Raw genomic sequence first — 27,186 nt, forward strand, 5'->3', positions numbered from 1 at the left:
CATACTCGCTGTAGAACCTGGAGTTTTCTCAACATATTTGGTGAAGTACTTCATTTTGGTTTGAGCTTTCGCAGTGCAGGTGTGTTTTCCTCAACATAAACTCTTGAACTCTTTATTGAATCAGATTATTTGTTGATGACTTGGATTGTTTTTGGAATTTTCTTTGACTAATTCAAAATGGCTGACCCTTCTCAAGTACCTAGATTTCGAAAGTGTAATGCTAGGGACTGTAATAGGCGTCTTCCAAAGGCTTCTCTCGACCCACATACTGTTTGTTCCAATTGTCGGGGTAAAACCTGTCAATTGGGAGATCGGTGTGAGGAATGCGTGGGCCTTTCGGAATTCGATTGGCTCGAATACGATAAATATGCACGTAGACTAGAGAGAGATAGGGTAAGGAGGAGTTCATCTAGGTCTGTAGATTTTTCCTCTCCACATGCCCCTGAACCTAATCCTTCCCCTGTAGTGGTTGTTCCTAACCCCCCTTCTAGCACTCAGGAACCGTCTATGCAAGACATGTTACGTGCTATATTCATGCCTTGGGGGAAAGAGTTGAAGCGTTAGCAACTGATCGTAATCAACTCATGGCTGACGTGAAGGAACTTAAGTGTCATAGTGCCACGGCGGAAAGTGGGAAAGTGATTAGTGCGCAAAGTGTTGTGAACAGTGTTGCGACCGAGGGTTCGTCTGTTCGTGCCTGTCGTTCACCTAGTCCGGGACCTCTTGCAAGCTCCCAAGCCCAGGGGAGAAGTAATGTCGTACGACTTATGGGTTCGAGAGGCCTTGATCAGCGAACAGACGTTCCCTCTATGGTATCAGGCGTATCTCACCAAGATCGCCCCTACCATAAGACGAGAGAGCCCATTTTTTCCTCGTCTTCCGAAGGCTTTTCACGCAAGAAACCGTGGAGCAAGGTTTCTAGGCCTCTTAAACGGAAGTCGGTCCCCTCAGGACAGGTCCAACGTCCTGGATGTAGTCATTGGGACAGTTCGGACCCGTTGCAGTCATCGGATGACTGCTCGCCGCCTAAGCAAGGCAAAGTTGTGCCGTCTCAGACGCTAACCCCGTCGGTTACCGCACCCTTTCCCGTGGACCCAAAATGGGTTATACTGCAGGACATGCAGTCTAAGCTTGCGTCCCTTATGGAAGACTACAATGCCGATAAGGTTTCCGTTGAGCCTAGCCGTTTATCTCATCGAGATCCTGGCCTTCAGCCACCCAAACGTTCATTTGTGCGTCCTGTTGACGCTGGTGTAGCCAAGTCACGTCAAGCAGTTGGGGTAGAACCACACTCGATGCGATCTCGTGTGGATTTTCAGCCGCATTTGGACGTTAGGCAACTTGCTGATGCGCCTGGTGACGTTCAGGACGTTCGCCAACCATCGGAGTTGACTTGTTTTGACGCTGAGCGTCAACTTCCGCAACCTAGAGTTGTTTTGACTGCTCAGACTAGGCGGTCTAAGCAGTCTCGGGTGGACGCTGTGCGTCCTCACACACCTGTTGTTGTTGACAGTTCCCAGACTGTCAAGCAGTTACAGGACGCTGCGTCCTGGTCCGCCACTTATGCACCAGTGCGGGTGGACGCTGCGTGTCAAGCATTGCCAACCCCTTTGCTTGTTTCTCATCAGTTGTCAGATGAGGAACTTTCGGATGAGGACGTTGCTGACCCTCAGCCTGAGGATCATCCTTCAGATATGGATGAACCAAGAGCAGTTCCGCCATCTATGGAATTTAAGAAAGTCATGCTCATTTTTAAAGAGTTGTTTCCCGAACACTTTGTCTCTGTGGCTCCTCGTTCGCCGCCGTCTGAGTTTGTTTTAGGCGTACCTGCTGACATGCCAGCCTTTACAAAACTTGTACTCTCTCGCTCGTCCAAGAGAGCTTTACGGCTTTAAGGCGATTGGTTGGAAACCAAGAGGAGTTTAGGGAAGACGGCCTTTGCCTTCCCCCCATCTAAACTCTCGTCTAGATCGAGCGTCTGGTATGCCACGGGAGAAGTTCTCGGCTTGGGAGTCCCTGCCTCTGCCCAGGGCGACTTCTCAAGCCTTGTAGACTCTCCCCGCCGCCTAGCCATGAGACGCTCGAAGATTAGTTGGTCATCCTCGGACCTTGACCATCTACTGAAAGGCATTTTTAGAGCTTTTGAAGTTTTCAACTTCCTTGACTGGTGTTTGGGAGCCTTAAGTAGGAAAATCTCATCGGCTGATAGAGATGTCTCCTTACTCATTATGTCCTGCATGGATAAAGCCATCCGCGATGGATCCAATGAGCTCTCCTCCTCGTTTACTTCAGGAGTCCTTAAGAAGCGAGAGTCTCTTTGCTCTTTTCTGTCGGCAGGAGTTACTCCCTGTCAAAGATCTGAGCTACTCTTTCCCCCCTTATCGAAGTTTTTGTTCCCTGAACTTTTGGTTAAGGACATAGCTTTGTCACTCGTGCAGAAGGACACCCATGACTTGGTAGCGTCCTCTGCTCGCAAAGGGACTCCTTCGACTTCCTTTTCTGCTAGACCAAGGATAGACACTCCAGCGTCCAGGTTTATTCCGCCCTTTCGTGGCAGAGCTCCCAGCAGGGGAAGTACTCGTGCCGAAGGAAAGAGAGGAAAGAGGAAAGGAGCCAAGTCCTCACGTGGCAGAGTCTGACTGCCCGCAGCTTTAGACAGCAGTAGGTGCCAGACTCAAGAACTTCTGGCGAGCCTGGGAGAAGAGAGGCGCAGACCAACAGTCTGTGAGGTTGCTCAGAGAGGGGTACAAAATTCCATTTGTACACAAACCTCCTCTAGCGACTTCCCCCATCGATCTCTCTCCCAATTACCGAGAGGAATCAAAGAGACAAGCCCTGAAACTAGAAGTGTCTCTTTTGCTAGAGAAGGGAGCGGTGGTCAAAGTCTCTGACCTTCAATCACCGGGGTTTTACAACCGTCTCTTCCTAGTACCGAAGAAGACAGGAGGTTGGAGACCGGTGCTAGACGTCAGTGCTCTGAACGTCTTTGTCACGAAGACAAAGTTCACCATGGAGACCACGAAATCAGTCTTAGCAGCGGTCAGAAAGGGAGACTGGATGGTCTCTCTCGACCTAAGAGACGCATACTTCCACATCCCCATTCACTCAGATTCCCAACCTTTTCTGAGGTTTGTTTTCGACAATGTGGTGTACCAGTTTCGGGCCCTGTGCTTTGGCCTAAGTCCTGCTCCTCTCGTGTTTACGAGGCTTATGAGGAATGTGGCAAAATTCCTCCATTTATCGGGAATCCGAGCCTCCCTTTACTTGGACGACTGGCTTCTCAGAGCCTCGTCCAGTCATCGCTGTCTGAAGGATCTCAATTGGACATTGGATCTGACCAAGGAATTGGGACTTTTGGTCAACATGGAAAAGTCACAGCTGATTCCATCCCAAACTATACTGTATTTAGGGATGGAGATTCGCAGTCCAGTTTTTCGGGCTTTTCCGTCTGCCCCCCGAATAGATCAAGCCCTGCTCGTAATCCAAAGGATGTTGAAGAGAGAACGTTGCTCAGTCAGGAATTGGATGAGTCTAGTAGGAACTCTATCATCCCTGGAGCAGTTTGTCTCGCTAGGAAGGCTACACCTCCGACCTCCCCAGTTCCATCTAGCTTTTCACTGGAAAAAGGACAAGACGCTAGAGGCGGTCTCAATCCCGATTTCCGAAACAGTAAAGGCATGCCTGAATTGGTGGAAAGACAATATCAGTCTAAGAGAGGGACTTCCCCTAGCAGTTCAGAAACCAAACCACGTTCTATTCTCAGACGCATCGGATTTGGGTTGGGGTGCGACCCTGGACGGTCGGGAATGCTCAGGTCTGTGGACCTCAAGTCAGAGGAGCATGCACATCAACGGCAAGGAGCTTTTGGCAGTCCACCTGGCCTTGATGAACTTCGAGAGTCTCCTTCGAAACAAAGTGGTGGAAATCAACTCGGACTATACCACAGCCTTGGCTTACATTTCCAAGCAAGGAGGCACCCACTCCCTGACACTGTACGAGATCGCAAGGGACCTGCTCATTTGGTCAAGAGATCGAGGCATCTCCCTGGTAACGAGGTTTATCCAGGGCGACTTGAACGTCTTAGCAGATTGCCTCAGTCGGAGGGGTCAGGTAATTCCTACAGAATGGACCCTCCACAAGGACGTGTGCAAGAGGCTTTGGGCGACTTGGGGTCAACCCACCATAGACCTCTTTGCAACCTCGATGACCAAGAGGCTTCCAATCTATTGCTCTCCAGTCCCAGACCCAGCAGCAATACATATAGACGCTTTTCTCCTAGATTGGTCTCACCTAGACCTATATGCATTCCCACCATTCAAGATTGTCAACAAGGTACTGCAGAAATTCGCCTCTCACGAAGGGACAAGGTTGACGTTAGTTGCTCCCCTCTGGCCCGCGAGAGAATGGTTCACCGAGGTACTTCGATGGCTGGTAGACTTTCCAAGAAGTCTTCCTCTAAGAGTAGACCTATTACGTCAGCCCCAAGTAAAGAAGGTACACCAAGGCCTCCACGCTCTTCGTCTGACTGCCTTCAGACTATCGAAAGACTCTCTAGAGCTAGAGGCTTTTCGAAGGAGGCAGCCAGTGCGATTGCAAGAGCGAGGAGAGCTTCTACCATTAGAGTTTACCAATCGAAGTGGGAAATCTTCCGAGACTGGTGCAAGTCAGTATCTGTATCCTCGTCCAGTACCTCTGTAGCCCAAATCGCTGATTTTCTCTTATACCTGAGAAGGGTTCGCTCCCTGTCAGCTTCCACGATCAAGGGCTACAGGAGCATGTTGGCTTCGGTCTTCCGGCATAGAGGCTTAGATCTTTCCAACAATAAAGATCTACAAGATCTCCTTAAGTCTTTTGAGACTTCTAAGGAACGTCGTTTGGCTACTCCTGGATGGAACTTAGACGTGGTCCTAAGGTTCCTCATGTCAGACAGGTTTGAGCCTTTACATTCAGCCTCCCTGAAGGATCTCACTCTTAAGACTTTTCCTGGTGTGCTTGGCCTCGGCTAAAAGAGTCAGTGAGCTTCATGCCTTCAGCAAGAACATCGGTTTTTCGACAGAAAAAGCCACTTGTTCTCTTCAACTTGGTTTCCTGGCCAAGTATGAACTGCCTTCTCGTCCTTGGCCTAAATCTTTTGATATTCCTAGCTTATCAGAGATCGTAGGCAACGAACTAGAGAGAGTATTATGTCCCGTTAGAGCTCTTAAGTTTTATTTAGCTCGTACTAAGCCTTTACGAGGTAAATCTGAAGCGTTATGGTGTTCGGTTAAGAAACCATCCTTACCTATGTCAAAGAATGCTTTGTCATATTTTATCAGATTTTTAATACGAGAAGCCCATTCCCACTTGCCTGAGGAAGACCGATCTTTGCTTAAGGTTAAGACGCATGAGATTAGAGCTATAGCAACTTCCGTGGCCTTCAAGCAAAATAGATCTCTGCAAAGTATCATGGACGCGACCTTTTGGAGAAGCAAGTCAGTGTTCGCGTCATTTTACTTGAAAGGTGTCCAGACTCTTTACGAGGACTGCTACACACTGGGTCCATTCGTAGCAGCGAGTGCAGTAGTGGGTGAGGGTTCTACCACTACACTTCCCTAATTCCAATATCCTTTTTAATCTGTCTCTTGAAATGTTTTTAATATTGTTTTATGGGTTGTTCGGAAGGCTAAGAAGCCTTTCGCATCCTGGTTGATTTGGCGGGTGGTCAAAGTCATTTCTTGAGAGCGCCCATATTAGGGGTTTTGATGAGGTCCTGTTGTATGGGTTGCAGCCCTTGATACTTCAGCTCCTGGGAGTCTTTCAGCATCCTAAGAGGATCGCTGGGCTCCGTGAGGAAGACAGACTTACAAGGCAGAGTAATCGTCTAAGTCAACTTCCTTACCAGGTACCTATATATTTTGGTTTTGTTATATTGATAACTGTCAAAAAAACTCTTAGCTTATACGCTGTAAACTTAATTAACTCTGGTCTCTACCCACCGCCTTGGGTGTGAATCAGCTATTATATATTCACCGGCTAAGTTAAATATTTAAAAATGATATTTTAATTATAAAATAAATTTTTGAATATACTTACCCGGTGAATATATAAATTAAAGACCCTCCCTTCCTCCCCAATAGAGACGCAGCGGGACGAGAAGAATTGAAGGGTTTGTTTACATGCAAGAGTGGTATCTGGCCGACAGTTGGCGCTGGTGGGCACACCCGCAACCTTCATAGCGATCGCTCGCGAGTTTTTTGAGTGTGTTTTCTGTCGAGCCGCAGAGTTGCAGCTATTATATATTCACCGGGTAAGTATATTCAAAAATTTATTTTATAATTAAAATATCATTTTACAGTATAACTTAGGAATTTTCCCAGTATTTTACTGGAGTACTAAACAGTTTTATGTATAAAATTTCAAAATCTTTCATGAGGAAATTACATTATTCATGATGGTTATTAAAATTACATTTTAGCCTCATCGTGTAACAGAGAGAATGATCATTATCTCAAATCAGTAAATCCCATAAGCAACTTTCACAATAAAAACACCTAGAAGGCAGAATAAAACATCCCCTTTAATTGAGTAAATAAAAACTTGTTCTTGTAGAATTTCCTAAAAGGTGAAATCATAATCTTGGGCTAGGGTGACATATGCTCGAACACTTACAGCGACGAGAGAACTGAAAGATAAAGGGATATGGTCCACCTAAGGGTTAGAGCTACCATACTGCACCATATGATCCCAATTCATTAGAAAGGTAGAGTAATTTCAAGGAAAGGAAAAGGGAAGAATTTTTGCTAGAGGGTAGATGTCAACATTGAACTAGCTTTGGCAGAGGAGCATTATGAATGCCAGGTTAGTATAGAAATAGATTTTATTATTAAAATGTATTTTTTTTTCTTTCAGCTCTCAGCTGTGCAAGTTCAGTATGAGGAGTTATATGGAACAAATATTGAATACAAGAATGAACTGGATAAGATAACAGTGAAATATGAAGAATTACAGTTAGAAACTGAAAAATTAAAGAGCACTAATGAAAGTTTGATGGCTGACATTGATTTAAAAACTAAAGCACTAACAAAGATGGAAGAGAAGCATCTTGAATTTACAAGATGTTTATCTGACCAAAATTCCAAGTTGCAGGTAGGTATCAAGACTGTAGTTGTGTATCTTGAAATAAAGACATGAATACTTGTATTCCAGTTTGGTCTTGCGAAAATGTGTTAATACAAAGATACACATATTTGTTTTACAAATACTTAAGGTGCTTTTAGTAAGTATACCATTGTTGATTTTAAACCATCTTACTTCTACACACACAGCTTTTATCAGTTTCATTAATTATCATTGTATAATTTTTCTTGGAGCACTCTTTTCCTTATTCTCAATATTTACATGGGGGAAAGAATGCCAGAGTCCCTATACAACCAATGGTTCATAAAGTGGTAAGGGCACAAACTGCGATGGTTACAAAGCATTTCTATCATGTCAATTACTATTTCTTTTTGACGCCAGCAATTTTATTTTGAGAGTTCATAGTTTCTTACCATAGATCCTCTTAGATTGTTATGTAATTAGATCTTTATGAATATTTTTGTTGGTGGTGGTGTATCAATTAAAGCTGGGTGCTTCTAAGTTCGCTTACAAGTTCGGCCACTCGCTCATCACAGGGTTACACTTCACCCAAGCTAGGACCAAGGAGGATTAGGAAATGGCTGCTGATGACTAAGCAGATAGACCTATAGACTCCCACAAACCTCCATCCTTAGCTCACAAGGATGGTGAGGTTGCAGTGACCAAAGGAACTAACGAGTTTGTACCGGACCTGAACCCCAGTCTGGTGATCAGCAGTCAAAGGCGTTACCAGATAGGCCACCACAAGTGCTTTTATAACCTTTACAAGTCTGTCTATAAAGAAGACATGAATTCTAAATGTTGGTTATTTTTATTCAGTGAAGAGCTTTTTATAAAAATAAGAAAAACTTAAATCACAAATGATGAATCGCTATTATTCATGAACCTCTGCATAGGTACAGCACTAACATCCCAGTTCCAAACAGTAAGACGTAAGTTAAGTGCTCCTGATATCTTATGATAAAACTACCTTATAAACCTCTCAATACTCCCTTTTTTTTGTGATTAAGAGTCTTAAAATAGTTATCACCACAGTATTAGAATAAATGAATGTCATTTTACTTTTATTTAGTCTTAAAGTCTTTCATACCTCAAGGAAGTGATGACTTGTATCAGACTACTCTGTTACCTAACCTTGTTATAAACTTCATTATAATGCCCTCCTTGAGTACATCATAATGACAAATAAATGAATATCTTTATATTTAAAGTTTACATGCTAATTTACTAATTGCTGTTTTGTGGTAATAAGCTGGGAAATATTTTTGAAATACTTGATATTGTAATTAATTTTAGTGTTTTAAGAGGTGTATTAGAATAACAAATTTTATCATTAAAATTCTGATTTCACTTCTTGGGTTGCATTCAACTCCTTTAGGTCTTATCTCATAATTTCTGTTTAGTTTTCTATATCAGTTTTCAATTTCAAATTTTCAATATTTAACTTAGCCGGTGATTATATAAGCTGCAACTCTGTTGCTCGACAGAAAACTCTACGTTAAAAATCCGCCAGCGATCGCTATGCAGGTAGGGGGTGTACTTCAACAGCGCCATCTGTCGTGCAGGTACTCAGTACTCAATGTAAACAAAGAACTCAATTTTCTCTCTGTCGGGCTACCAGCAAGACCTACTAATTCGCTGTTGCTAAACTGGATTTGTTTTCACAACTATTGGTGAAGTACACTTTTCTAGTTTTGAGCTTTCGCTATGCAGGTGTTTTATCTTCATCTCAAAACTTGATCGGCGTCAATGACCTTAGATGTCAGGATGCCAGAAAACTTTCAATCAATCAATCAATCTCAAAACTTGAACTCGTTTTGGATAGATTTAATTATGGTGACAAAGAGAGTATGGACTTTCTTTCACTTTTAAATGGCCGACCCTTCCCTTAGACGGAAGTGTGTTTAGGCTTTTAGTAATTATCTTATCACGTTATAGATTTTCCTCTATATATTTTATATCTCTCCGCCTTTATTAGGCCTCTTCGATTAACTTTCCATTTTTTATAAACATATAAAATAAGTTTTAATGCTTTGTTTATATAGACCTTTCCTTAGAGTAGGCGGTCCTAACTTGGAAACCGAAGTTAATCAACATTGAGCCCTTTATATCGTCTTTAGCTTTTAAAGGATTTAAAACTTTTTAAATGTAATATTTTATGAAAGATTTTCTTTGATAGTCTTCGTACTGTTTTCAAAGATGAACTAACGTTTAGTTTTTTATGCTACGCAGTTGTTGACGTTCAGGACGTTCAACATGCGCTCTATCGTTACGATAGAGAGAGAGTGTATCACGGTTTCACTTTGCAGTAAGAGTAAATCGATTCTGACGTTTTGTTCATTCTTTCTTAGCTTAAATGTTTTAAATTCTAATTTAAAGGAACTTTTTATTTGTAAAACCTTTCAGTTTTTTCCTTTAGTCAAATAACATGTTTTTTTGACGATATATAATTGGGCTCTTCTCTTAGGTGCGAAATCAAGAGAGAAAGAGAGAGAGAGATAGAGACGGAGGGAGAGAGAGGAGAGAAAACGTTCCGTTCAAGCGGGTAACGTTGTTCTCGTGTTACTCTCGTCCCTAGTCTCTGTACGGGGAGGAAGGATAAAACGTTTTTAGGTTTTTATTCTCGTCCCCAGGCTATGTGCGGTGAGAGATTGAAAACGTAGTTATATGAACTAGTGTTTAGTCTCTTTCCCAGCCACTGATTTTTCTTTTTATCTTAAAATATGTTTTCTGTTTTTTGCTGGTATTATGAGCTTGCATTATACGACTAATTTCGCAATTACTACCTTTTAATGAAGGGTAGAATTGCGTGTTTCAGGTAGAAATAAGTGCAAAACAGAAATCGAAGTGATAAAGTGATATGCGCAAAGTGTTACAGTGTTGCGTCCGAGGCGCAAAGTGTTACAGTGTTGCGTCCGAGGGTTCGTCTGTTCGTGCCTGTCGTTCACCTAGTCCGGGACCTCTTGCAAGCTCCCAAGCCCAGGGGAGAAGTAATGTCAAAAGACTTATGGGTTCGAGAGGCCTTGACCAACGAACAGACGTTTTCCCTCTATGGTATCGGGTGTTTCTTACCAAGATCTCCCCTACCATAAGACGAGAGAGACGTTGTTTCTCCTCGCCATCCGTAGGCTTTTCGCATAAGAAACCTGTCACAAGGTTTCGAAGCCCTTAAGCGAAAGTCAGTCCTTTCAGGACAGGTCCAGCGTCCTGGTTACAGCCATTAGGACAGCTCTGACCCTATGCAGTCATCGGATAACTGCTCGCCGCCTAACAAAAACGTAACACAGACTCCGAAAGTCTTTTTTTGTAGGCAAAGTGTTGCGGTCACAGACGTTACCCTCGTTTATTACCACAACCATTTCCGTTGATCCTTAAGGGGTTGTATGGCAAAACATGCAGTATATGCTTGCCTCCCTTATGGAAGACTATTCTGTCGATTAGTCCGTTGAGTCTAGCCGTTTATCTCATCGATATCCTGGCTTTCAGCCAACCTAACGTTCCTTTGTGCTTACTGTTGACGTTGGCGTAGCTTAGTCACGTCAGTCAGATTGTTTAGAACCACACTCGATGCGGTCTGGTGTGGTTTTTCAGCTGCATTTGGACGTTAGGCCACTGGCTGATGCTCCTGTTGACGTTCTAGACGTTCACTAACAATCGGAGTTGACTTGTTTTGACGCTGTGCGTCAACCTCCGCATTCTAGAGTTGTTTTGACTGCTCAGTCTAGGCAGTCAAAGCAGTCTCGAGTGGACGCTGTACGTCCTCACGCACCTGTTGTGGTTGACAGTTCAGTTGTTGACAGTTCACAGACTGTCAAGCAGTTACATGACGTTGCGTTCTGGTCCGCTACTAATGCACCAGTGAGAGACAGCTTTTATCGGACAAGGTTCCTGTAGATGAGGAAGTTGCTGTTCTCCCTCCTACTGATATTCCCTTGAGGACTCTGTCAGATGGAGAGGAGCCTTAAGCTGCTTAGCCTCCTATGGACTTATCATGATGATTTTTTTAAGGATCTTCGTCCGGATCTTGTAATTGCTGCTCCTCGTTCGCCTAAACGTCAGAACTTACACTAGGCCTAGCTACTTCGAAGCCGTTGTTTTTAAGCTAGTGCTCTCTCACTCTCCTAGAGAGCGTTACGTTGGCTAGGCGACTGGTTTTTCACCAGGAGGAGTTTGGGGGATACAGCCTTTGCTTTCCCTTCTTTTAAATTGGTTTATAGAGCGAGAGTCTGATATGACACGAGAGAAGTTCTCGGCTTGGGAGTTCATGCCTCTGCCCAGATAGACTTCTCAATTCTGGTAGACTCTCCCTGGCGCCTAGCCAGGAGACGCTCCAAGTTGTTTACAGGTCAACTTCTCAGCTGTTGTCGAGCCTTTGAAGTTTTGCTGTACTATTATGTCACGCACAACAAGGCTTTCAGGGATGGTAAACGGTTCCGCCTCAGTCGCTAACCCCGTCTGTTGCCACACCTGCTCCCGTAGACCCTAAATGGGCTTTGCTGCAAGACATGCAGTCCAAGCTTGCGTCCTTGATAGAGGACTTAAATGCGGAGAAGAACCTTCTGGCCAACAACCTTCCAACCGGTCGGTTGTGCGCCCTGTTGACGCTGAGGTAACCTACTCGCGTCTGCCAGTTGAGGTGGTTCCTCCACCGATGCGACCCAGTGTGGGTTGCCAGCCGCACGTTGACGTTAAGCAACGCTTGGAGGTGGTTGTTGACGTTCAGGACGTTCAACAACCAGCAGAGGTGACTTGTTGTGATGCAGTGCGTCAACCTCAGCAACCCGGTAGGGTGTTGACTGCACAACCCAGACGGTCTAGACAGTTTCGGGTTGACGCTGTGCTTCCTCGCGCACCCATGGTTGTTGACAGTTCACAGACTGTGCAGCAGTTCCATGATATTGCGTCCGGCTCCGTCACGCATCCACCAGTGCGACCGGATTCAGCGAGTCAGACGTTGCCCACTCCGTTGCCGTTTCCTCATCAGTTTTGGATGAGGAACCCTCTGATGAGGACGTTGCTGAACAAGACGATCAGCCCCCAGCCCTGCTATCCATCCAGAAGATGCTGAAGAAGGAACGCTGCTCAGTCAGGCTGTGGATGAGTCTGGTAGGGACGCTGTCATCCGTGGATCAATTTGTGTCACTAGGAAGACTACACCTCCGTCCTCTTCTATACCATCTAGCTTTTCACTGGAAAAAGGACAAGACGCTAGAAGCGGTCTCGATCCCGGTTTCCGAAAAGATAAAGTCTTGTCTGACTTGGTGTAAGGACTATATCAACCTAAGAGAGGGTCTTCCCCTGACTGTTCAGACTCCCAACCACGTTCTCTTCTCGGACGCATCGGACGTAGGCTGGGGTGCGACATTAGACGGACGGGAATGCTCGGGATTATGGAACTCGAGTCAAAGGACAATGCATTTCAACTGCAAGGAGCTACTGGCAGTACGTCTGGCCTGGAAAAGCTTCAGGTCTCTCCTTCAAGGCAAAGTGGTGGAGGTGAACTTGGACAACACCACGGCTTTGGCGTACATCTCCAAGCAAGGAGGGACCTACTCTCTGACGTTGTACGAGATCGCAAGGGACCTCCTCACCTGGTCAAAAGGTCTAGACATATCACTAGTAACGAGGTTCATCCAAGGCAACTTGAATGTCATGGCAGGTTGTCTCAGTCGGAAGGGACAAATAATTCCAACAGAATGGACCCTCCACAAGGATGTATGCAAGAGACTTTGGGCCACCTGGGGCCAGCCAACCATAGATCTCTTCGCAACCTCGATGACCAAGAGGCTCCCAATATTTTGCTCACCAATCCCGGACCCAGCAGCAGTTCATATAGATGCCTTTCTCCTAAATTGGTCACATCTAGATCTATATGCATTCCCTCCGTTCAAGATTGTCAACAAGGTACTGCAGAAGTTCGCCTCTCACGAAGGGACAAGGTTGACGCTAGTTGCTTCCCTCTGGCCCGCGAGAGAATGGTTCACCGAGGTACTTCGATGGCTAGTAGACGTTCCCAGAACACTTCCCCTAAGGGCGGACCTTCTACGTCAGCCACACGTAAAGAAGGTACACCAAGGCATCCACGCTCTTCGTCTGACTGCCTTCAGAATATCGAAAGACTCTCGAGAGCTAGAGGCTTTTCGAAGGAGGCAGCCAGAGCGATTGCTAGAGCAAGGAGAACATCCACCCTTAGAGTCTACCAATCGAAGTGGGAAATCTTCCGAAACTGGTGCAAGTCAGTATCCGTATCCTCGACCAGTACCTCTGTAGCTCAAATAGCTGACTTCCTCTTATATCTGAGGAAAGAACGATCTCTTTCAGCTCCCACTATCAAGGGTTACAGAAGCATGTTGGGATCAGTCTTCCGTCACAGAGGCTTAGATCTTTCCAACAATAAAGATCTACAGGACCTCCTTAAGTCTTTTGAGACCACGAAGGAGCGTCGTTTGGTTACACCTGGTTGGAATTTAGACGTGGTACTAAGATTCCTTATGTCAGACAGGTTCGAACCGCTACAATCAGCCTCCCTGAAAGATCTCACCTTAAAGACTCTTTTCCTGGTATGCTTAGCCACAGCTAAAAGAGTCAGTGAGATTCATGCCTTCAGCAAGAACATCGGATTCTCATCCGAAACGGCTACATGTTCTACAACTTGGTTTTCTAGCCAAAAACGAGATGCCTTCTCGGCCTTGGCCAATATCGTTCGATATTCCAAACTTATCGTATGGTTGGAAATGAACTAGAAAGAGTCTTATGCCCTGTAAGAGCTCTTAAGTTCTATTTAAAACGAACTAAACCTTTACGAGGCCTGTCTGAAGCTTTATGGTGTTCAGTTAAGAAACCATCTTTGCCTATGTCAAAGAATGCTTTATCCTATTTTATCAGACTGTTAATACGAGAAGCTCATTCCCATCTGAATGAGGAAGACCAAGCTTTGCTGAAGGTAAGGACACACGAAGTTAGAGCTGTCGCAACTTCCGTGGCCTTTAAACAAAATAGATCTCTGCAAAGTATAATCGACGCAACCTATTGGAAAAGCAAGTCAGTGTTCGCGTCTTTTTATCTTAAGAATGTCCAGTCTCTTTACGAGAACTGCTACACTCTGGGACCATTCGTAGCAACGAGTGCAGTAGTGGGTGAGGGCTCAACCACTACAATTCCCTAATTCCATAACCTTTTTAATCTTTCTCTTGAAATGTTTTATTATTGTTTTTGGGTTGTCTGGAAGGCTAAGAAGCCTTTCGCATCCTACTTGATTTGGCGGGTGGTCAAAGTCATTTCTTGAGAAGCGCCTAGATTAGAGGTTTTGATGAGGTCCTGTTGTATGGGTTGCAACCCTTGATACTTCAGCTCCTAGGGGTCGCTCAGCATCCTAAGAGGATCGCGAGGCTCCGTAAGGAAGACGTACTTAAAAAGGCAGAGTAATTGTTCAAGTCGACTTCCTTACCAGGTACTTATTTATTTTAAGTTTGTTATTTTGATAACTGCTAAAATGAAATAAAAAATCCTTAGCTCATAATAATGTAAACATTTATTGCTGGTCTCTACCCACCCCCCTGGGTGTGAATCAGCTTATATAATCACCGGCTAAGTTAAATATTGAAAAATGTTATTTTTATAATAAAATAAATTTTTGAATATACTTACCCGGTGATTATATATTAAAGGACCCTCCCTTCCTCCCCAATAGAGACGCAGTGGACCGAGGAGAAAATTGAGTTCTTTGTTTACATTGAGTACTGAGTACCTGCACGACAGATGGCGCTGTTGAAGTACACCCCCTACCTGCATAGCGATCGCTGGCGGATTTTTAACGTAGAGTTTTCTGTCGAGCAACAGAGTTGCAGCTTATATAATCACCGGGTAAGTATATTCAAAAATTTATTTTATTATAAAAATAACATTTTAATATTAATTTTAGTTATAAAAATCACTTGTATATACTGTATCATTCAGTTAAGTTCTTTAAAGAAAGACAGTATCTATCATTCTATCTTGAGTTATGATAATGGCAAGTTTCTTAGTTTTCTATTATCCTGAAGCATATAGAAAAGAATACTACTGGTAGGTCAATGAAGGTTGACATTTTTTAATTTGCTTTTGTAGGATGAACTTATGAAAACTCAAAAGACGCTGGAAAATGAGAAGTCCGAGTTGAAATGTAAACAGTTGAAAATTAACCAGCTTCACAGTGAGCTGAGTGCATTTCATCAGGAGCAAGCAGAGAAAAGTTCTCGTTTTGGCAAGGACAAAGAAGTTTTGGAGCAATATCAAGAGGAGATAGCAAGTATGATTTTACTGTGTATTTTTTTTACCGATCAACTTTTATCCTGTTCTTTTGTTATTGCTGATAAATTACACAAACTACATTCTTACAATTTATTTCTTGAGTATATATAGTACTTATTATTTCTTAAGGGGACCGCATTTTATATTTTTGGACATGATTTTTAAAGGAACAAAAATTAGCAAATTAGTCCTTAGTCACTTATGGTATCGTATCTGTCACGGTGATAAGTTGTATGTGAAAATAATAAGAAATAATGATGAAGATGTAATGGAGATAAAATCCACCTAAGAAGCACGTTACAGACGACTTGTTTTTTATGTATGTAGGTTTACTGACATTGATCCTTATTATATATGATGTACAGCATATTCTTTAACTATGCAGTTTAAATTTTTATTATAAGATTTCTTCTGGAATCTGAACAGAACTTGTAGTTTGAATCTAAAAATTGTTATTGCCCATTTCATAATTTTCATCCATACAAACCTAAAAGTTCTGATAGAACATTACTTTTAAAAGATAGTGACTAAAAGTAAATTCCCATGCTCTAGGTTTGAAGAGGCAACAAAAGCAGTTGATATTTGATTATGAAGAACGACTATCTGCTCAGGTAAGGAAATTTAGTCATTTGAAATTTTGATTTAGAAGTATATTTCAAAGATGTTTCCCTTATTCTAAGCCATTTTGAAATACTCTAGAATCCAATGAACACAATAATTTGATGATCATACCCAGCTCTGAGCGATATGAGCTACAAGTGTTCATGTGCATGAGAAGTATATCTGTATCATTCAACTAAGTTTACTCCTTTCAGATTAAATGCTTAGCAGAAAAGTATGTCAAAGAAAAGGAAGCTGCAGTTACCCAGCAAGTAAAGTACTATGAAGCTGCATTACATAATGCTAATAAAGAAAATGAAAATAAAGCTCAGTACATCCAGAATTTGGAACAGCGTCTGCAACAGAACACTACAAGTGGTAATGCTCTTCTTTTATTTAAAGCTTGTCTTTGTTGCTTGATTATACTTTAACTTGCAAAAAGTTACAGAAATTTATGATATACCATCTCAATACTGACTTCTTTTATTCTTCTGTTTTTTTTTCCAATTTAAATTTTGATTTATATTGTGAATCTTTCAATAATAAAGGTCATTGTAGGAAGTGCATTGTCGTGATCAAATTAACTTTTTTCTGAGAGCATGTATTCATTGAAGAGAAAGCAAATGCAAAAATTTTAATCTTTAGAGTAAACATCAGGCGAGTATGAAAATAGGAAATTATATTATTAAAATTCTTTTTTGATTTTGAATGATTAGTTTTTATTCATTTCTGATGTTACGGGGTATAAATTGTTCAATGATTAGCATAAAAACCTTTAAAAATGATTGTGTAAGAGTATATATGAATGGTGAAATGTATAGAGTGAATTTTCATTACATCTTATGGGAGAAATTGTTAGTTTATGATCTTGCTCCCAGAACGAATTAAAGTTGTAAACTTGGGAACCATTTTATGTATGAAGAAAAACATACACAAAGTCCGACAACTTTGTTTCGATCCTTCTCGAAGGTGTAAAATAAAGGTTCTAGCTTGTAACTTTATCCTGACTGAAGAGCTGTTTGCTTTCTTAAGTAGAACAATTATTTTGTAAGAGGTTGTTAACGATATGATATGCTTAATGCCAAATATATGACTGTTAAAGAAAACATACAGTAAAAAGGTAATCTATAATATCTTCTAATATAAATTGAAAACAAGGCTTACCACATAAAAAAAGTAAATGCATAGTGACAAGTTTTGAACAGCTTCCTGCTGTTTCAGCTAGAATAAGGCCTACTGCGTATGAGCTTTAGTTGTTCACGAGTGTTTTCTGGTGTTGTACATGTGCATTGAAGTTATTCTTTTGTTTCATGGTAGTCGTCGTATATTTTACCAATGTCCCTGATGAAGTTAAATTTAATGAATCAAAGAAGGATGTCATAACTATGCAAGATAAATTAGGTATGATAGAGATATAAAAACAGGGTGAAAGAGATGAACATTGTTTGTGCCTTTAGGCCTGGCTCGGACAACTGTGTCCAGCTTTATTCCCATTAAATACCACGTAGTTCAATATGTTATTGAAAAGGCTCCGCCATCTAAAACTTCTACAATTAATGAGGAGAAAGAGAGGCTTAATCTACCATGGAATGGAACAAACACCTATTATCCCATTATATTTTGGCATATTTGGATATTTTTACTTGTTCATTTTCATATATCTTAATTATTAAATCAATATTATTATTATTACTAGCCAAGCTACAACCCTAGTTGGAAAAGCAAGATGCTACAAGCCCAAGGGCTCCATTAGGGAAAAATAGCCCAGTGAGGAAAGGAAATAAGGATATAAATAAATGATGAGAACAATTTAACTATAAATCATTCTAAAAACAGCAACAATGTCAAAATAGATATTTCATATATAAACTATTAACAACATAAAAAACAGATATGTCATATATAAACTATAAAAAGACTATATTTTAGTAGAAAGCTGAGGCATTCATGTTTATTATTTATTTCTTATTTTCTAACAGTCCTTTTATGTAAAATATCCTAATTTCTATTTTTTCCCAGGACATCTATCAGACTCTCTAGAAGATCTTGGAGAGGGTGTAAGAGAGGAAGTCAGTAAATCGAGTAGGCTTGACAGGTCACTGGTTTCATATTACATGGAAAGTGGTTTAGAGGGTTGCGAGTCTGTTCAGCCTTCTACTCGAGCATCAAGTGTCGGGGATGAAGCAGATGACGTTAAAAGTCAGTTGCAAGTAATTATTAACAAAATTCAACAGGAGGGCGTACAGGTATGGCATTGTGATATGAATTGCCTTTGTATTTGTATGGAAAGTTTTGCAGCTTTTAGAATCTGAACTGGGAGAAATCAGATAAATGAATTGGCATATTCTTGAGTTTCTATACTATAATAAAAATTGAAATAATAAAAAGTTGTAGAAGATATCTATGTAAGCTCCTTTGATATAGTTTTATTATGAGATAGTTTAACAAGGTGAATTTTTGTACTATTTCTTGACTTATGCAAATTAATATTTTTGTTCACTCACAAAGTATAGTTAACAAATGAGGAGTTGTAATGCATTTCAATCTTGCTATATTTAAGTGTGCTGAAAGTTAAGCAATAAGATCCCATAATCCTTTCTATTTCCTTATTTTAAACAACCCCTTGATAGATTTTATACATGGGTTTGAAGTATTCTTCTGTAGGCATTACGTTATGAAATAAAAGATAGAAATTACATTATTAAATAAAAGACAATGTTATATGATCTATTTCATTAGCGTTAAGGACCTCAGACATCTCATCATAAATGACCAAGAAACTGATATCATGGATGGTTAATAGTGAAAATCAGCAGAATTATAAGGCACAGTTAGGCACGCAGAAGAGCAGACTCTAAATTGGTCCAGATAAAAGCTAGAGCAGCTCTATTCATTAGTTACTTTTATGTTTCCACCTAATAGGAAAACTTTATAGCCATTTTTCATATCTGTACTAAACCAAAAATGATACCATGAAATGTTTTCTTTCTCCCTTCATTTCTCTTATCCCTTTTTGGGTGCTATATCGAGTGAATAAAAGTTCCTTTTTAAGTATTTTTCTTAATACATCATACATATACTAAGGCACTTCCCCCAATTTTGGGGGGTAGCCGACATCAAACAAATGAAACAAAAAAGGGGACCTCTCCTCTCTACGTTCCTCCCAGCCTGACAAGGGACTCAACCGAGTTCGGCGGGTACTGCTAGGGTGCCACAGCCCACCCTCCCCCGTTATCCACCACAGATGAAGTTTTTTTTCTTAATGTTATAGCAAATAATTTCATATCCTTACTGTTTGTAAACTTGATGTGGAGGGAAAATATGATCTATAAGACTGTGTAATAGAGTTGGAATAATAAACTCAACTGGTAGGAGGAAATATAAGAGATTGGGTCGAAGATAAACAAGAAGGAAGAAAGATGGGTTTAGAAAATCATGATAGAAGGGCACAGGTATGGAGGATTTTCAAATGAAGGCGGATCATAAGTGTACTACACAAAAGTGGTGAAAAAAATTAATTACATTTCTAAACCCAAGATAGGAGCATTTGACGAAAACATTAGAGATGGTGACAAATTTGGAAAAAAAAAATCGGAGACAAGATATCTAATGCATGCAATGTTATGTATAACTCTTGAGTTTTGACCAATTTAGTTTTGATAACCAAGAGTCGTAGACCTTGTTATGCCCTATTTTTTGTGCTACAGTTAGCCTACAAATGAAGCGCTAATGTAGTTATTTGACCTCTGCAGTATTTATTCAAGATTTATTAGAAAATAACAAACCAAACTTGTTTCATTAAAAAATGTCTTTTAATGTTTCCTCTCTTTTAGGTGTTGACATCAAGTGAAAGAAGGTTCCTTCATAAGTATGGTTCTTTCCTCAGTAGTACTGAGAAGGATCTTGTAGCAGGACTTGACCTTAGTGAACCAAGCTCTAGAGAAAGTTCTGTATGTAAACTTGATATAAGAGAGCGAATGCAATATGTAAGACGCATAGCGGAGCTAGAGTCTGACATTAGCCAGAAGGATCATGAATTAAAGAGACTAGGTAAGTTGAAACACTTTTAACTAGTGCTTATTATTTTTGTATAATAATTTTTCATTGTATTAAAATTTGTTCTTCACTAAGTTTTCATATATATTTCCTTGACTAGTCCTGTTTATATAGACATTAGTTAAAATTTTACAATAGTTCAGAATTTTTTCTCCAATACTTTAAGCCTTAACTGTTTGTTAACTTTTATTATATTCTCTAGTACATGATAATACTGTATAGGGAAATGTATGGTTAAAATATTATTTCTAAAAACCTCCCATGATTGATGTGCATACTGCATTGGTCTCCGGAAGCTTGGAATGTTGACATTACTGCTTAGAATAAAGAAATTTCTTGTTTTATTTCCTTCTAAGTAAAGTAACAAGACTTGCTAGTGTTTAACAGTAATAATATGCTGTGCATGTTGCATCGCTCTTCAGTCTAAAAGTGATGTGGGAATGAAAGGACGGGTGCTCCAATTTTCAATATTAATCTTACCCGATGATCATGTAGCTGTCAACTCCGTTGCCCGACAGAAATCTAAGGTCGGGATACGCCAGCGATCGCTATACAGGTGGGGGTGTACACAACAGCGCCATCTGTGAGCAGGTACTCAAGTACTTCTTGTCAACAAGAACTCAATTTTTCCTCTGTCGTGCCACCGGCAAGACCTACTTGGATACGCTGTTGATTCTGGAGTTGTTTCTCACGATTTTGGTGATGTATTCGCTCTAGATTTTAGCCTTCGCTATTCAGGAAGCTTTATCATTAGCTTAGCAAGCTTTTGGAATTAATTTGGATTAATTGTTAACGAACTTTGCTAGTTTTTGGAATCCCCCCTTGACTATTTCTACTATTCAAGATGTCTGACCAGTCTCAAGTCCCTAAGTACAGGCAGTGTAGTGTTAGGGCTTGTACTAGGCGTCTTCCGAAGGCCTCCATAGATCCTCACACCGTTTGTTCCAATTGTAGGGGTAAATCCTGTCAATTGGAAGATCGGTGTGAGGAATGCGCTGGGCTTTCGGAATTCGATTTTAACGAATTCCTTAAAAATGCACGTAGGCTAGAGAAGGATAGGATCAGGAGGAGTTCTTCTCGCTCTGTTGATTTTTCCTCTCCCCATGCCCCTCAACCTTTTCCTTCCCCTGTAGTGGTGACTCCCGACCCTGCTACTAGTGCTCAGCCATCCATGGCGGATATGATGCGTGCCATTCAGGCTCTTGGTGACAGAGTGGAGTCATTGGCTAATGACCGTAATCAGCTTTTGGCAGATGTCAAAGAGCTGAAAGCTAAAAGTGCAGTGGGAAGTGTTAGGAGGGGTACAGAATTCCGTTCTGCCGCAGTCCCCCTCTAGCAACATCTCCCATCAACCTCTCTCCCAACTACAAGGAGAAGGACAAGAGGCTAGCGTTGCAGCAAGAGGTGTCGCTCTTGCTACAAAAGGGAGCGGTAGTCATAGTCCGGGACCATCAATCCCCGGGCTTCTACAACCGTCTCTTCCTGGTAGCGAAGAAGACAGGAGGTTGGAGACCGGTGCTGGACGTCAGTGCTCTCAATGCTTTTGTCACCAAGCAGACGTTCACGATGGAGACGACGAAGTCGGTACTAGCAGCGGTCAGGAAGGAGGACTGGATGGTCTCGTTAGACCTGAAAGACGCGTACTTTCACGTCCCCATCCATCCAGACTCCCAACCTTTCCTAAGGTTCGTCTTTGGAAAGGTTGTGTACCAGTTCCAAGCCCTGTGCTTTGGCCTAAGCACGGCACCTCTTGTGTTTACCAAACTGATGAGGAATATTGCCAAATTCCTTCACTTGGCAGACATCAGAGCCTCCCTCTATTTGGACGACTGGCTTTTAAGAGCTCCGTCAAGTCGTCGCTGTCTGGAGAATCTCAGATGGACTATGGATCTGACCAAGGAATTGGGCCTCCTGGTCAATATAGAGAAGTCCCAACTCGTCCCATCCCAGACCATTGTCTACTGTATCTAGGTATGGAGATTCAGAGTCGAGCTTTTCGGGCTTTTCCGTCGGCCCCAAGGATCAATCAAGCCCTAGAATGCATCCAGAGCATGCTGAGAAGGAACCGATGTTCTGTCAGGCAGTGGATGAGTCTAACAGGGACACTTTCATCGCTGGCCCAGTTCATCGAGTTAGGGAGACTCCACCTCCGCCCCCTTCAGTTTCATCTAGCTGCTCACTGGAGAAAGGACATGACGCTAGAGGCGATCTCAGTGCCTGTTTCCGAAGAGATGAGGTCTACACTGACGTGGTGGAAGAACAGCATTCTTCTCAAGGAAGGTCTACCATTGGCTGTTCAGACCCCCGACCACCGTCTCTTCTCGGACGCATCGGACACGGGCTGGGGTGCGACACTGGACGGACAGGAATGCTCGGGCACGTGGAATCAGGAGCAAAGGACACTTCACATCAACTGCAAGGAGCTTTTGGCAGTTCATCTGGCCTTGATAACCTTCAAGTCCCTCCAGCTAAGTAAGGCGGTCGAGGTGAACTCCGACAACACCACAGCCTTGGCTTACATCTCCAAGCAAGGAGGGACTCATTCGAGGAAGTTGTTCGAGATCGCAAGGGACCTCCTCATTTGGTCAAAAGATCGAAAGCTTTCGCTGGTAACAAGGTTCATTCAGGGCGACATGAATGTCATGGCAGATCGCCTCAGCCGGAAGGGTCAGGTCATCCCCACAGAGTGGACCCTTCACAAGAATGTTTGCAACAGACTATGGGCCCTGTGGGGTCAGCCCACCATAGATCTATTCGCTACCTCGATGACCAAGAGGCTCCCGATGTATTGTTCTCCGATTCCAGACCCAGCAGCAGTTCACGTGGATGCCTTTCTGCTGGATTGGTCCCATCTAGACCTGTATGCGTTCCCTCCGTTCAAGATTGTCAACAGGGTACTTCAGAAGTTCGCCTCTCACGAAGGGACACGGTTGACGTTGGTTGCTCCCCTCTGGCCTGCGAGAGAGTGGTTCACCGAGGTACTGCAATGGCTAGTGGACGTTCCCAGGACTCTTCCTCTAAGAGTGGACCTTCTGCGTCAACCTCACGTAAAGAAGGTACACCCAAGCCTCCACGCTCTTCGTCTGACTGCCTTCAGACTATCGAAAGACTCTCAAGAGCTAGAGGCTTTTCGAAGGAGGCAGCCAGAGCGATTGCCAGAGCAAGGAGGACATCCACTCTCAGAGTCTATCAGTCAAAATGGGAAGTCTTCCGAAGCTGGTGCAAGGCGAATGCAGTTTCCTCAACCAGTACCTCTGTAACACAGATAGCTGACTTTCTGTTACATCTAAGGAATGTAAGATCCCTTTCACCTCCTACGATCAAGGGCTACAGAAGTATGTTGGCAGCGGTCTTCCGCCACAGAGGCTTGGATCTTTCCTCCAACAAAGATCTACAGGACCTCCTTAGGTCTTTTGAGACCTCAAAGGAACGTCGGTTATCCACACCAGGCTGGAACCTAGACGTGGTTTTAAGGTTCCTGATGTCATCAAGATTCGAACCGCTTCAATCAGCCTCTTTTAAGGATCTCACATTAAAGACTCTTTTCCTCGTTTGCTTAGCAACAGCTAAAAGTCAGTGAGATCCACGCCTTCAGCAGGAACGAAGGTTTTACATCTGAAACGGCTACATGTTCCTTGCAGCTCGGTTTCTTGGCTAAAAACGAGCTTCCTTCGCGTCCTTGGCCCAAGTCGTTCGAGATCCCAAGCCTGTCCAACTTGGTGGGGAACGAACTAGAGAGAGTACTTTGCCCAGTAAGAGCTCTTAAGTACTATTTAAGACAGACAAAGCCATTACGAGGACGATCAGAAGCTTTATGGTGTTCTATCAAGAAGCCTGCTTTACCGATGTCTAAGAACGCAGTTTCTTACTACATCAGGCTTCTGATTAGAGAGGCACATTCTCATCTGAAGGAAGAAGACCTTGCTTTGCTGAAGGTAAGGACACATGAAGTTAGGGCTGTTGCTACTTCAGTGGCCTTCAAACAGAACCGTTCTCTGCAGAGTGTTATGGATGCAACCTATTGGAGAAGCAAGTCAGTGTTCGCATCATTCTATCTCAAAGATGTCCAGTCTCTTTACGAGAACTGCTACACCCTGGGACCATTCGTAGCAGCGAGTGCAGTAGTAGGTGAGGGCTCAGCCACTACTTTCCCTTAATCCCATAACCTTTTTTAATCTTTCTCTTGAAATACTTTTTATTGTTGTTTTTGGGTTGTACGGAAGGCTAAGAAGCCTTCCGCATCCTGGTTGATTTGGCGGGTGGTCAAATTCTTTCTTGAGAAGCGCCTAGATTAGAGGTTGTGATGAGGTCCTTTAGTATGGGTTGCAGCCCTTCATACTTCAGCACCTAGGAGTCGTTCAGCATCCTAAGAGGACCGCTAGGCTCAGTAAGGAAGACGTACTTAAAAAAGGCAGAGTAATAGTTCAAGTCGACTTCCTTACCAGGTACTTATTTATTTTATGTTTGTTATTTTGAATAACTGCTTAAATGAAATACGGGATACTTAGCTTCTAATGTTAACATGTATACTGGTCTCCACCCACCACCCTGGGTGTGAATCAGCTACATGATCATCGGGTAAGATTAATATTGAAAAATGTTATTTTCATTAGTAAAATAAATTTTTGAATATACTTACCCGATGATCATGAATTTAAGGACCCTCCCTTCCTCCCCATAGAGAACCAGTGGACCGAGGAGAAAATTGAGTTCTTGTTGACAAGAAGTACTTGAGTACCTGCTCACAGATGGCGCTGTTGTGTACACCCCCACCTGTATAGCGATCGCTGGCGTATCCCGACCTTAGATTTCTGTCGGGCAACGGAGTTGACAGCTACATGATCATCGGGTAAGTATATTCAAAAATTTATTTTACTAATGAAAATAACATATCTCAGGTCTCCGGATTTGTTATAAATTTCAACCTTGTTGTCATTAATAATTTTTAGGAGATTATGATCCACATTCTCTCTGTGTCTCATGGCAGAGACAATTTTGCATTTTAGAAAATTTTGTGAGGAGTGCATAGACCTCATTCTTCCTCTTTGTAAAGCATATTTCATGGTTGCTGATCAGATTAAAGTTCAAAGTGTAAATGAGAGATGGGAAATATCATAATTTTATGTGGAGACAAAAGCAGTATGAGCTTCACGTGAGTAAAAAATAACAAAGTTTATTGATAAGAGAAAATTTTTATAAAATCATGTTTGAGACCAGTTGATAAGAATCCTATATTGTTTTTTTTTTTATTGTACAAACCATTACAGTATTTTCTAATCCATAAAAATCCATATGAGGAAATTATTTTAAATTAAGATGATTCTATATGACTTTGTGAGGTCTAGTTTCACATTTCTTACAATTATGGATATAAAAATTGGAACTGAAATCTATTGGTTATGTTTCAGGGAATATTATAGGAATATGGATGATGCTGACTATTGATTATTCATAGTTGCTTAATTTATATGTTGAAAAGTCCAATGCAGCTAAGAACTAAAATTGATTTGCTGTTCTGTATTCCTACTTTAAACTAAATGATAATTGTTCTGTGTGTTTTTAAAGGTGAAACAAGTATATAGTTTTTTGTTTTAAAGGTTGATTTCTTTTTTATATAGCTTCACAGACTGACTTCCGATTAGAGCAAGAAAGGTTGTTGTCAAATGAATGGAAGCTGTCATTGGAGGATGAGAAACGAAGAAAACAAGAATTGACAGAGCAGCTCCGTCAGGAAAAGCTATCCTGTTATGATCATACTTCTGAGTTGACTTTCCTGAGATCTCAGTTAACAATACTTGGACCTAAACTTCAGAAGCTTCAAGAGGAAAATATTAGATTATGGTAAGAATTAGTACTATTCTTTTAAACATTGTGACTGGTAGGCTTTTCTTATGGTTAAACTTGATATTTGAATATACAACCAGTCAGGTAATAAAGGAAGATTGTCAGGCAGGGGGTTATGCTCAAATTACGGTTTGGTATACCCAGTTATACGAGTAGTATACAACTGTAGATTCTGCCTTACTCAACTCAATATATTCAGGGTTAGGAGGTAGATACATTGTATTAGTGACTGATGCATTCTTTAGTTGGATGATTTTAGCCTAAGCTATCTGAGTCTGTCTCATTCCATTTTTATGTGCTTACAACCCATATCTAGGTACAGTACCAAACCTCTCTAATACAGTCCTCTCTATCTTCCTCGCATCACATGAACTATACACTTTACATGAACCTATTGTTATATTTTCTTTCATATAGCAAAACCATTTCAGAATACTCTTAATTTTTCAATATTTAACTTAGCCGGTGATTATAATAGCTGCAACTCTGTTGCTCGACAGAAAACTCTAAGGTAAAATTAGCCAGCGATCGCTACACAGGTTGCGGGTGTGCCCAACAGCGCCATCTGTCGTCCAGATACCCAGTACTCAATGTAAACAAAGAACTCAATTTTCTCTCTGTCGTGCTCCCGACAAGACGTGCTTATTCGCTGTTGCCAAACTGGATTTGTTTTCACAACTAATTGGTGAAGTACACTATTCTAGTTTTGAGCTTTCGCTATGCAGGTGTTTTATTTTCATCTTAAATCTTGAACTCGTTTTGGATAGATTTGATTATGGTGACAAAGAGAGGAGAGAAATTTAAATGGCCGACCCTTCCCTTAGCGGAAGTGTGTTTAGGCTTTTAGTAATTATATCACGTTATAAATTTTCCTCTATATATTTTATATCTCTCCGCCTTTATTAGGCCTCTTCGATTAACTTTCCATTTATTATAAACATATAAAAATAATTTTAATGTTTTGTTTATATAGACCTTTCCTGAGAGTAGGCGGTCCTAACTTGGAAACCGAAGTTAATCAACGTTGAGCCCTTTATATCGTAATTAGCTTTTAAAGAGCTAAGGATTTAAAACTTTTTAAATGTAATATTTTATGAAAGAATTTCTTTGATAGTCTTCGTACTGTTTTCAAAGATGAACTAACGTTTAGTTTATTTATGCTACGCAGTTGTTGACGTTCAGGACGTTCAACATGCGCTCTATCGTTACGATAGAGAGAGAGTGTATCACGGTTTCACTTTGCAGTAAGAGTAAATCGATTCTGACGTTTTGTTCATTCTT

At 41.6% G+C, this 27,186-nt stretch overlaps 1 protein-coding gene across 9 annotated transcripts in view; it reads left to right on the plus strand.

Annotated features, from left to right (window-relative positions):
* The window catches only part of LOC137639954 (golgin subfamily A member 4-like), a 190,250-nt gene that overhangs the window by 138,775 nt on the left and 24,289 nt on the right, over window positions 1-27,186 (plus strand). For all 9 annotated transcript variants that reach the window (XM_068372265.1, XM_068372272.1, XM_068372266.1 and 6 more), the window contains 7 exons: window positions 6,889-7,125; window positions 15,223-15,403; window positions 15,958-16,016; window positions 16,221-16,383; window positions 18,025-18,251; window positions 19,839-20,055; window positions 25,680-25,902. In XM_068372265.1, the coding sequence (XP_068228366.1) occupies window positions 6,889-7,125; window positions 15,223-15,403; window positions 15,958-16,016; window positions 16,221-16,383; window positions 18,025-18,251; window positions 19,839-20,055; window positions 25,680-25,902 (1,307 nt within the window). The remainder of the gene's footprint in view (window positions 1-6,888; window positions 7,126-15,222; window positions 15,404-15,957; window positions 16,017-16,220; window positions 16,384-18,024; window positions 18,252-19,838; window positions 20,056-25,679; window positions 25,903-27,186) is intronic.

Source organism: Palaemon carinicauda, chromosome 4, assembly GCF_036898095.1.
Source record: "Palaemon carinicauda isolate YSFRI2023 chromosome 4, ASM3689809v2, whole genome shotgun sequence".
Lineage (NCBI taxonomy): Eukaryota > Metazoa > Arthropoda > Malacostraca > Decapoda > Palaemonidae > Palaemon > Palaemon carinicauda.